Genomic DNA, 12335 nt, shown 5'->3' with positions numbered 1-12335 from the left:
TTTCCTCAAAGTTAACTAGATGTTGCTGTAGCTTAAAAAGGAAGCCCCATACAAATATCGCCCATCTATATTTCAGGATTTTAGGACTCTAGGGGTGATTGTATTTTAAAAAGTTACATGATTGGCATAGGTCAGTGGGAAATGAGGGTGCTCAGGAACCCAGCCTGAGAGGACACTGGCTTTAAAAATAGTGTGGGTGTCAGGTGATTGGTTGAGGTAGAATCAGGGATATCTCAGGGGTATACTGTTATAGTTAACAGTCCGACTGCCATCTGTGGTTGTCATGGGAATCATTACAAATGTCCTAATGTGAAAGCAAAAACTTGAGGACGAGGGGAAGAGTATGGAAGAAATATACCTTTGTTTTGCATGGCCTTGAGCACCTGTACTTTCACAATCGATGTCTCCTTGCATAAATGCCCAGTGCCATTTTTGAAATCCATGCAGTTTCTCACTTGCTATCATCTTTCCATTGAGCACTTATTGATAAGATATTACTTACGTAGCAGTTTCTTATCCTTTCTAACATGCTGAAGTTCCTTGTCATGAGCACTAATCAAGCCACTATACCTTCATCTTGTGCAATTGTTTTACCTGCTTTATACAAGATGAATCAATTAGTTGCTTATCATGCTACATCCAGGTAGTTTAAAGGCTGATAAAACAGGATGGAAAGTAACAGTTTATCAGTTGATATCTAGCTTGCCTATGCGTGGAGTCTCAAAGTCCAAATGTCTCAACCTGAAGGATTTGACGTGTTCTTGTCTGAAAGCCAGCATCTCATTCAGACTCAGAGAAACACGGAAGGAACAAAAGTTCCAATTTGTCAGGCTTTCTCAGCCGGCATTAAAGTAGAATGCTCCCTGTGATTACAGCATGGCCACAAGGCAGCAGGAGAGTGATATAGGAGAGATATGTAAGTCCCAGGATGAGGAGAAGCCTTATTCCCTGTAGAGGGAAGAAAGGTTTCTATAGATTAATTAAAAGCACCTGAAGCCAATTACAGCACCTGAAGCTAGTCACCTGATAACACCCCCCTGCTTCAATCAGCCAGGGGAAGGAGTTGGAGCAGAGAGCAATTTGGAGAAGTGCCGTGGCTGGCTAGAAGACCAAGACTCTAGGTAAAGATACACCTGGCTTGTGCAGAGAGAGAGAGGGCGGGAAGCCCCACAAGCTGAAGAGCAGGAGAGGGAAGTAGTCCAGAGGAAGGAAGCACTAGTTCAAGTGGTTTACCATTATCCCTAGGGCCCCTGGGCTGGGACCCGGAGTAGAGGGCGGGCCCGGGTCCCTCCCTCTCCACTACCCTTCTCTGGGTTACTAGTGGGACAGTAGATACCCTAGTTCAAGGGCAGGAAACTGCGCCCTGAACCCCCCCCAAGAAGAGGAAGCGTGGGACCCATCATAGTCGTGCCGGCAATTTGCCACATCCTTTTCTAAATTGCCCTCACATTGGAGCTTCACGTATCAACAGTAGCATGGATAATATGACTTATGAAATGAGAGGCTTATGATGAAGGGATCCGATGTCTGCCTTTGGACCCATGTTCCCAGTTTTCAGTTGTGTTGCCGTTTAAACTCTGGCTGGGAGAAGTCAATGACTGTCACTACAATTGGGGGTAGTAGGGAGAGTTCTGTTAGTGACTTGCCTGCAGTAGGTTGTGGGGAGATCATGGAGGGAAGCCATGTAAAGATCTTGAAGCTGTGACTTTAGATAATTAGCTTGTGCTAAAGTCCAAGGTAAGTGATGTTATAAATCAAAGAAGCATGCAGAGAGGAATGGACAGTCACCTTGGTTGGGAAGTTCTGGATTATTTAGAGTCAGAGGATGCTGTTTGGAGGGGACAATCGAGGGGTGTGATTGCAGTTCATGCAGACATACCTGAGCTAAGCTTTAATCCAGCTATCTCAGATCGTGGAGCAGTGAAGGTGTGAGTGCACGTGCTTCGGTGTGGACTGTACAGACCTATCTGTAGCCCTGTGTCATTCTTGGGCAGCTACCCCACACTGAAGTGTGCGCTACTGCAGCTTCGCTGCTCTGGAACCAGAGCTAGCTCGATTAAATCTACTCCCATATGTCTGCCCGAGCTCCAGTCGTGCCTGTGATTGCGGTGTAGACATACTCTAAGAGTGGAGGTGGGAGAGAGATTCCTGGCTTCCCTCCTCCCCCGTGCACAACCCCACAGAAATTCCTGCCCATCTTGCTGTTTTCTAATCTGCGTAGGGCACCAAAGGGGGATAAGTAAATAAACAATAAAAGTGAGCAGACACATTGGTTCTTAATGAAAGAGCAGGTAACTGGAACTGATGGAATGGGAGGAGTTTTGCCTGAGCACAGAATCTTTGTCTTAAATTGTTGCCTCTGAGTTCTCTGAAACACATTGCTCAGAGCCCTGAAGGCCCTGTCATGCTTCATTAAAGTCAATGGCAAAACTTTCGTTCACTCTTACTTAATCAATCATAGGGATCAGTAGGAGAAGCATTTCGCTCTGATAGTTCAGAGGCCAATCCAAAACACGCTGGAGTCATTCCATAGATTTCAGCGGGGGTTGGATTAATCTGTTCATCCTCAGAACTCCCCAAATTAGCATTTTCTCACATGAGTGAAAGGCCAGTGTGAAGGGAAAGACTGGTAAGCTTAGCCCTGACTGAATGGTCAGCCTTCGGGGTAACTGTCTGAGTCCCTGTTCTGTGCAGGACATATGACAAGAGTGTGTTAAAACAAAGCTATCACTGCAGACACAGGGAGTCTCGGTTTAATTTCAAGTGGACGCATCTAGGGCTTTTCTTATTAACATACCAAGCGGAGCCGTGTCTTACCCAGTAGTTTAGAGCGGAGCCTGGATATGCAGTGGTTGCAAACCAAGTGGAAAATTCACAAAGCACCTGAAAAATTCAGTAATACAAAACAGCTGCAGCAACCTGTGTGTGTGTGTGAGACTGGTGAAAGGTGCCAAGCTAAGAGCTCCTGAGACAGCAGGCCCTCCTCTCTAGAACAGGTACGGCAGAGGCCACAGCAGTGGGAACTTCCCCCTTGCCCCATCACCTCAGCCAGCGTGCCTCAAGGGGAGGAGAGGACAGGTCGGTCTCCATGGCTCAGTTAGTCCTTGGCCTGTCTGCTGAGACTGCCAGCAAGAGAGACAGTTGTACTGTAGTTGTGGGGGTGTTTGTGTGATGTGGACACCAGGGACTGGACTGAGACTCACCGAACTTGCTGCATGTGGGCTATGAATAACTGCCAGCTGGTGACTGCTTTCATTCCCTAGTGCTGGCTGGGCTTCCCAGACACTCACCTACCCAGCTCCTACACTGTCTGAGATTGATAATTGATTTTCTTCTTGTTTTGATTGTGTTGCTCCACAGTCGTTACTCCTGGGGTTGGAGCTCTCAGCTTAATGGTCTGTTGAAAGCATTCGTTCTGTCTTAAAGGCAGAGAGAGAAGTCAGTGGTGGGGCTGCTGTCCTGATAGTTTGTTCACATCCCTTCCCCACCCCCACCCCCCGGCCTCTGTGCCTCCCCAAACCCACAGCAGCGTTTTCACTCTTTGCTTCATGTGGGCTTTTCCAGGAAGCTGAAAGATGTGGCATTCATCGCACTGTCCACGCTGGGGAGGCTGGGGCACCGTCTGTCATCAAGGAGGTAAGAAACCCCAGCCAAAGGCAGTGGAATAAGTTACAGCAGAGCTGCAAAATACTCTGTATTGTAATGCAGGGGACAAAGGTAGCTAGGGCCAAATCCTGGCCCATCACTCAGTAGCCCCTTGGAGCCAAATCCCCCCATTGCTCTAAGGGAGCAGAGTCTGTGCATCATACAAAGAGGGAGCCGGATATCAAGCCTCATATAATGCTTGGAAGGAGCAGGCTCTCCTAGGAACTGGGCCCCCATGTCATGCATGCAGGCGTGGATTGGAGTCCTGGTTTGGGGCTTGGAGGGCTCAGGAGCTCCTGTGAGCTTGCCTGATCCTCTGGGGAGCAGGAGTCAGGCCCTTGCACAGAGCTAAGAGAGACTTTACATGTTTTCTATTCTCTACAGGCAATCAATGTCCTGAAGGCCGAGCGGATTGGCCATGGCTACCATGTCCTGGAAGATCCAGCCCTTTATAGGGAGCTGTTGGGTAGGAAGATGCATTTTGAGGTAATGACTAATTCTGCGGGGTGGGGATCGTTCTGTCTGAGAGTGAGAGATCAGCCCTCATTTGCATTGTATGACAAGTCAGCACTTTAGATAATGAACATGGACGTAAATGCCTTTACTATAGGGCTGAAATTGTTGCTACCTGGAGTCCAAGTGCTAACAGCGTTTAGAGTGAAATCCACTCGCCACACCACAGTTTGAATTTAGCTGAGACTCTTGGTGGAAACCAGACATACAAGGCTCCAGCGTTTAACTGACTAGGCTGGTGAGGGGATACACGTTTGGATCCCTCTCTGTGCTGAGTGCCAGAGGTCGAGTCATGCTCAGCCTTGGGGAAAGGGAGCCTGTATTATCTAGTCCATCTTCAGCTGATGCTTGGAGCAGCACCGGCTCTCTGAGTAGAGAGACGCCTTTACCCCTTCCCAGCCAGAGGGTGAGTGGTCATGGTGTTAGGCTCACAGGAGTCACCAGGGCTGGATTAACTCTCCTGTGGGCCTGGGGCTATTAGATTTTGTGGGGTACCTGTATACAAGTATTTTTCCTAATTTGAAACAAAATTATCACAATTATGGCATCGAGGCTATTAACCCTATACTAAACTTGCCTTTTAATTAACATAAAGCCATTCTGTGGTTACATTTCAGTCTTAAAACATGTAGAATATAGTTAAGGTAATTCAAAATAGCCTGCTGCTTCTTACCCTAGAACAGCTGTTATATTAGTTTCTGTCTGGGAGGGAGTTTGGGTGCAGGAGGGGGCTCCAGGCTGGGGCAGAGTGTTGGGCAGGGGTGAAAGGAACTTAATGGACTTATCGGTACACAGGGTGGCTGGGGTCCTGGGCAAGGTTGGGCGGGGACGGCTTTGGGCCCCCAGAAGGGGCAGGGCCTCGGGCGGAAGAGGCAGGGTTGGGGCCAGACCACCCAGGCTTCAGCGGCAATTTAAAGGGCCCAGGGCTTTGGCTATATTTGTCAAAATAACACTATATCATCATGCCAGTTTCAATTACTTTAGTAATTTATTTCAAAATACCTGTCAGCATGTATGTCTGTAACAATACAGACACACACAAAAATTCCCTGAGGAGTAGAGAATTAAAGAAATCCGTACGACAACCCAGTTCCTGTTTCTTTGCCCCTTCACCCCCAGAGCCCAGTCACGGGGCATCCCCCCAGAATCCAGCTGCGAGGCCCCCCTAGTGGAGTCACCTGCACTCCTCCGTCCCCATGGTCCAGCCCACATCCCCTACTAGATGTCCCGATTTTATAGGAACAGTCCTGATTTTTGGGTCTTTTTCTCACATAGGCACCTATTACACCCCACCTCCTGTCCTGATTTTTTGACACTTGCTATCTGTTCAGCCTGTCCCCGAAGCCTCAGAGCCCAAGGATCCAGAGGGAGAAACCACCTGATGCTGTACACTGCCTCCTTCCTTCCGGTCCCGCTGAGAACTGCAGCTGTGGGGAACCCTCCAGCTCCCTTCCCCTCCCCACAGCAGCGTCTTCTATTTGTGAGCTGGGCTCTGCTGAGTTCAGAGGACCCTACTGGTGGCCAGCAGCTCTGCAGCCCATTTCTGTCATGGGGGAGGGGAAAGGAAATTCTGCATGCACAACATTAATTTCTGTGTAAATTTTGCATTGCACAATGGTGCAGAATTCCCCCAGGAGTATTTAGTGTAAACTAACTAACAAAACCATCCTGAGCAGATGGCTGTGATCACTTTCCTAGCCAAGGTTTCATTTACACATGGCAATATCATAGGTCACTGCTCACTCCGATGGGGGCTGTTTTACCAGAATGGCTGGGCTAAGGTGGGAGAGAGAGATGGGGTGGGAATGACAAGGGGCTTCTATGCATGGGCAGAAACAAGTAGCCAAAAAACAAGTGTTCAAAAATGTTTATATCCAGCAGGCATGGGGGTAAATGCTCATTGCAGAAGCTGGGAGTTGATGATCATTATTGTTTTCACAGAGCTGTAAATCTATATGGTGCTTTTCAGGCACAGCCCTGCCTGGAGAGCTTCAGAACTTGTCTCTGTGTGCAGCATTATGGAAGAGACTGACTCTGCTTTTTTCCCCCCCTACACATATAGACGTGTCTTTTGTGCAGTGTTCTCACTGGAGCATGTGATCCAGACTTTAGGAAACACCCAGTAATTCAGTAAGACGTTTAAATATATTATTTTCAAGTAATTAATTCAGACTTCACTTTTGTATAGCTACCTTATTATTTCACATGAGAAGCAAGTTCTAACCATTTGTCAGAGTATTGTGTATAGGCTAAGGGATCAGTTCAGAGCCTCTGTAACAAATATACTGTTAGATTTTTTTTTTATGAGAGCGCTTTCTGCCAGCCTCAGGCCCCTGCCCTGAGCAAACAGGAGGCTAAGCTCCTGATTGCAGTGCATTGCTGTCTGGCTCTGGAGTGGATAGTGGGGCCGAGCACTTTGAACATATATCCAACAAATGGTTTGTTGTTGCAAAAATAGGATGGTGAATAGCAACATGACCTTTTGGAATGCAAACTATAACTTTCATAGGAATTTGTTTATCTAGCTGGATACAAAGTAGCCAAACTGGGTGGCAAGCTGTGGGGTTTTTTAGTGTATTTTACACTTGGAAAAACACAAACTATGCGAACTCTAATATTTGTCCCACTTTAAATTCCGTTTTCCCAGGTTTATGAATGATAAAGCCAATTACTCCCTGAACTCTGATAGCCCACTCATTTTGAACTGTACAATTGAGACTGATTACAAAATAGCTAAGCGGTTCCTGGGCTTCATTGAAGAGGAGTTCAAGAGAGTGGTAAGTTGTCTTGGGATGTTCTGTGCAAAACCGCGTGTTGGAGCCGAACGTGATCCATCGTTTCTGAGATAAATCTCATTTTTAAACATGAAACTGGAAGAGAGTTCAGCGGAGTTAAAACTATGGGGAGAAAAAGCTGAATTATGTGGGGGCACAATAGCAGTTTCCAACACGAGCATGCAGTTAGCCCAGTGTAACTGATATGCAAACCAATTGACTACAACGTGGCCATTTCCTTTTGCCATAACTTATAGGGTCACATGGTGTCCGTCATTGCATTTTTTTATGCAGATTGGCATGTGCAGTGTCCTGAAAATCTAATAATTCTGTTTTTCATCTGCCTTGTACCTAAGATAAAGGGACAGAAAAATAGTCTGATAAACAAGTGAAACTCTGTGGGTAACCTCTGATGCTTTCCTGTTTCACCGTTAGATGTGCACTGGGTTGAAAGGAGATATGTACTGTCCAGGCATTCATGCATCCTACCATATGTTGGAGACCAGTTGATTTCCTTTCTGTGTGTTGGAGATGAATTTGCAGAATGCAGCTGTGCAGGAGAAAGCACTGGGCCTGTATCAGGGGACTCATTTAAGGAGCAAGCGTCTGTCTTCCTGGAGAGTAGACTTATGCGTTAGTTCTTCCTTCCAGCTATAGAAAGTTCTGATCTTTATACCGTTAAATCCATGGGCGGTTTTGCTGCAGGCTCCTGCAGAAGACGAGCTGTTCCTTTCTGTTTAATGAAAGGAAGCTTATAAATTAAGGGGAGAGAGACGTTTTTGTAAATTGTTAAGGGAAGCCAGTAGTGAACTTTGTTACAACAGCAGCATATCAGGCAGGGCCTGATCCAAAACTCATTGAAGTCAATGAGAGTCTTTCCCTTGACTTTAATAGGCTTTGGATCAGGCCCCTGAACTGCACATCCTGGAACCCGATAAAGGAATTTAAGACACATTGTTTATCTCCTGCTTTTTTTTAAGCCCATCACAAATCCTGAGTAGGGGCAGGTTCCTTTGAAAACTGAGGCTGCTGAAAAGAGCTCAAGAGTAGCAGTGCTAACAAAAGTGTCATTTGACTTGCACCAACTCGCTCTCACTCACTGATGCACAAAGATTTGTGCACGCAGAACCCCACACTCACACTTGTGGGTATTACCCAGCTATCTCAGTCTTTTTTCTTCTTTTCCTCCCAGAACATCAACGCAGCTAAGTCCAGCTTCCTGCCTGAGAAAGAAAAGAACGAGCTTCTCAGTAAGCTGTATGAAGCCTACGGGATGGTCCCAAACAACCCACCCTAATCCTGCTTCTACCAGCCGGCAGGTTGCATTCACCTCTCCCCATGTGTGCTCGACTCCTCTTTATTTTAGTGGGAGCATTTGGGGAGGAGGTGCCATGGTATTACTTTGCTGACCTTTACAGTCCGAGGCATACACTATAAAGCAGTATTTCCATGGTTCCTACCGTATATACCTACATACAGCACCCACATACTAAATAGATATCTGATTTCCTAGATTTCTGACTCACAAATGTACAGGTGGAGTTTTCTGGCATAATTCCATTGTGCTTATGCCAGTTTTACATCCTGGTGTAAATGAGAGCAAAATAAGGCCCTCTTTCTTTGTGGTGGTGGTGGTAACATTTTGATGTGACTTTTTGGTGCTCTAGTTCCCTTGCTGATCTACCTTAGTCCCTCTTTGCACTACAGAAGTAATCATGTTGAGCTGCGGCTGTGGTCAAACCATGGTAGAAGACAGTATTTTCCTCACCTTCCTCGTGTGCTTCAAACTGGGTGAAATTGTTTCAGCAAATAGTTTATTTGCCAAAAAATGCAGCTTTAGTCACCCCAGAGCCATTCGCGGATTTCTCTTGCATTTGCTGAGTACAAACTGAAAATGTCAGTGACCTAACTCAAAATGTTTTGAATTTGGCCATTTGTCTAGTGTGCAGAGGCCAGGGAGGACCTCCCGTTTACAGCCTTTAGCCAGATGGTTCTCAACCTATTTACCATTGTAGCATCCAATACTACCAGTATGGCTCTGAGGATGTCACATGGGCACAGCTCTGGGCTGATTGGGACGCAGGTTGAGAACCACTGGCCCAAAGCCACTTAAAAACAAGCCCCAAAGTAGTCCAATCTATTTATTGAAAAAAAGGGTCTGGAAATGGCCAGCAGTGGATGGGCAGGCAGTTGCTGTCTGCTGCAGCCTGTAGCATGCACATCCTTCCAAAAGGTGACATGTAGCTGGGGTGGGGGGGGGGGAGAGAGGGCACCCCCCCACCGCCATTTCTGCGAAGCAAGTAGGCAGTGCTCCCTCTGGTGGCAGCACTCTGTCATCCCCATCTATTCCCCCGTCCCATCCCCTCCCTCTTCCTCTCCTCACTCCATCCCTTTTCTTCTCCACACTATCCCCCTGCCCCATTTCCCCATCCCCTTCTCTCCCCCCTACCCTATATCATCCCTCTTCCTTCCCCACTGCCTATTTACCCCCACCCCCTTGCCCTGCCCCTCCACAGGCACTCACCAGTTGTATAGAAACAGGACCCAGCACACACACAAGACGGCAACGATGGGCACTAGGACACAGGAGGCAGCGTCCTGCCAGCCTCAGCGAGGGAGTGGGACCCAGCAAGCCGCCTCTCTCGCCCACAGGCTGAGCAGAGTAAACCCTGCTCCAGGCAGGAGAAATCGGGAGTGGGAGGACTGGGGGGGGCACCTGTTCGCATTTTGGAGACCCTGAGTGAAATGTTGTTCTGGTTTAATTTTATTTCTAATTTCTGCTTAAAGAGTTAAAAGGAAACTGTCAAATTCTGCACCATAGTTCTAGCCAAATGTGACCCACATTGTTAGAACCTGGGGGATAATTGACTCTGGGATTTTATATATATCTAACGTATATCTAGTATCTAATAGCATGTTGCCAACATAATAAAAAGGATAAAACATCTACCTACTGACCACCATCACTAGCTGCTGTTTTGACAGGACCTACAAAAAAGTAACGTGTATTTTTCCATACTGTAGTTCTATGGGTAACCTTTGAAATTTCCTCTCACCTCCATATCCCTAGGGCCTCTGCAGTCAATCACAACCAGTGGTGGAATCTGTGCAGTTACCCTGAGTGCCACAAGCTGGGCTCTGGTTGCTTGAAGGGAAAAATTGGAGATGGGATGGATGGAAGCAGAGGCCAGGTTGGACCTGTGCTCCCATTTAGCAGACATGTAAATTGGGAATAGCATCCCTGAAATCACAGGAGTTACACCATTATAGAATGGATGCATCTTGGATCAGAATCAGGCCCTGGGTGTACACATGGCAAATGTTGTTATTCAGTAACTTTGGGGCCTGACTCCCCCCCCGCCCCCCCATAATGGTACAAATCAGGAGTAACTCTCTCAGTCAGTGGAGTTACACGGTGTGGGAGGAGACTCCTGTTTGAAGTGCAAACGCGTCTCTTGTTCAGACATTGGAGGCTCACAAGTTCCTCAGAGCTGTTGATATAAACTGTTCCAATTTCACACATCATTTACCCCATTATACTCAAAGAAAGAGACCTGTCACTGCCAGAAGTGACAGTGTTATTACTGGGCATTGGGCTGTGATTTTTCTGCCATGTAGTCCAAAAACAATGTTTTGTTTGGAGTTTTTTTCCTTCCGGGCTGTGCAGAATTAATCAGAGCTGTGAGGCAACGCTGAACTTGGAACTGTTCCCTCTGCAGTCAGTTAGATCCTAGTGTCAGCTCACTTTTGGAGGCCCACTTTTGCAAGGGTCTTCTACCACTATGTCCGTGATCAGAGTTTCACTTCCACTTCCCACTGAAGTCAGTGGGAGCTCTGTGGACCTAGCATCTCTGAAAGCCAGGATGTTACTAAATAATATGATGTGTTTGTTCTTTCAGCACAATTGGGGATGGCAGCTGACACGGGTCTTTTACTCACAGGGGAAATCTGATGCCCCCATCTTTCCTATCCAATTGTAGTTTGCAAACAGGTGATTTGGGCTAAAAATAACCCTTAAATGCACACTCTTGTGAGCTGAGAGACCTAAGATTTGCCCATCCCTTGTAGTGCTTGAGTTTATAGTGTATTATTCTGTTCTCTGCTCTTCCTGGTTGCTCCATTCTTATGAGCATGTGGGAGGCTGGATGAGACATGGATTCTACTCAGCCAGAGCTTTAGAGAACAGGAGACTTGGACATTTAAAGCCCAACTGTGCTCTTACTGGAGTCACTGAGAATGTGGCCAGTTTGCCGCGGACTTCAATGGGAACAAGAGCGGGCTCTGACATACCATGTCGGAGCAAAGTTGGCAGCATGATCCAGAGAAGCTGATTGACCTGAGGTTGGTTGTTGGATTGTCAAAGAAAAAAAAAAAAAGGCAGAAGCTGCACCTGCTAGCTGCTAAATCCTTGTTTTCTAGGTGCTTCAGAGCCATAAAAGTCTCTATCCTGGCTCCGCAGTCATCTCATTTCTTAGGCTCCTTGGAGGTGTCTGGTCTGTCTGGCAGCACATTCCGACCTCGTTTATGGCCTTGTTTAGTCTGATAAAATTTGAACTCGTAACATTGTTCCCCTCTAATTTCCCTCTGGCCAAGAAGGAGATTTTGGTGTTGGGTCACCATGCGGGAATGTTTCTCTCTCCTTTTCTGCCTCAGCCTAGTCGCACTCTTTACAGCTGCTTTAGTGCTAGTGCCAAGGTCCACCGAGTGGGAGAAAGGCCATTGTGGATTAGTGTGGCCCAGTGATTACAGCTCCTGTTTTGTAGGAAGGGAAGGTTGGGGTGGCGTGGGGGTGCAACGTGCTCGTTCCTTTCTTGGAGGTGGCATGGGGTCCATTCATTAATCTTTAGGAGACATGAGAGGAAAACACAGCATCGTATTCCAGCTGGGCTCTTGTCCTCTTCTGGAGCCCTAACTGGATCACTCTTTCTTTCATAGTGCACATGGACTTCTGGTCATGCACTCGCTGTGTGTTGGGGGGAGGCTCAGTGCTTCTGAGTGGAAAGGACACCTTACGTCACCAGCAGCATTTCCTCTAGCACCTTGGTCTCTCAGCCAAGTCCTGAGCCCGCCCAATCGTGCTTCGCATATGAAGTTGGACCCTGAAGGAGCTGTGCTCCAAAGTTCAAATGAAAATTCTAGAGACATCAAATAACCACTGCCAGGGGAATTGGCCTCCAGCAAATAGGAGGACATTGGTGTCAAACTAGTGGATTAATTTGCATTTATTGAGCCCGGCTTCCAGTCCACTCTCAGCTGGAAGTTGCTCCAGCACTTGGGAGCATATGAAGCTGGACAGCACTGGTGTCATTTGAAATAGCTCCTTTCCCTCTGTTCCCAACATAGATGTGATCTAGTGTGATGAGCTTGCGATTCCACGTTTCAGGAGATAGAAGTGGGGGGAAC

The 12335-nt window shown here is 47.1% G+C and overlaps 1 protein-coding gene across 1 annotated transcript in view; it reads left to right on the top strand.

The window, feature by feature from the left end:
• The window catches only part of LOC102930882 (adenosine deaminase), a 30332-nt gene extending 20451 nt beyond the window's left edge, over positions 1–9881 (top strand). The window contains exons 7-11 of the mRNA XM_037915620.2: positions 3565–3636; positions 4030–4131; positions 6221–6288; positions 6806–6935; positions 8125–9881. Coding sequence (XP_037771548.1) covers positions 3565–3636; positions 4030–4131; positions 6221–6288; positions 6806–6935; positions 8125–8229 — 477 coding nt within the window. The 3' untranslated portion in view covers positions 8230–9881. The remainder of the gene's footprint in view (positions 1–3564; positions 3637–4029; positions 4132–6220; positions 6289–6805; positions 6936–8124) is intronic.
• The last annotated feature ends 2454 nt before the right edge of the window (positions 9882–12335 follow it).

Source organism: Chelonia mydas, chromosome 13, assembly GCF_015237465.2.
Source record: "Chelonia mydas isolate rCheMyd1 chromosome 13, rCheMyd1.pri.v2, whole genome shotgun sequence".
Lineage (NCBI taxonomy): Eukaryota > Metazoa > Chordata > Testudines > Cheloniidae > Chelonia > Chelonia mydas.
Note: the sequence above shows the minus strand (reverse complement) of the source record. Positions and strands in the feature narration are given on the sequence as shown.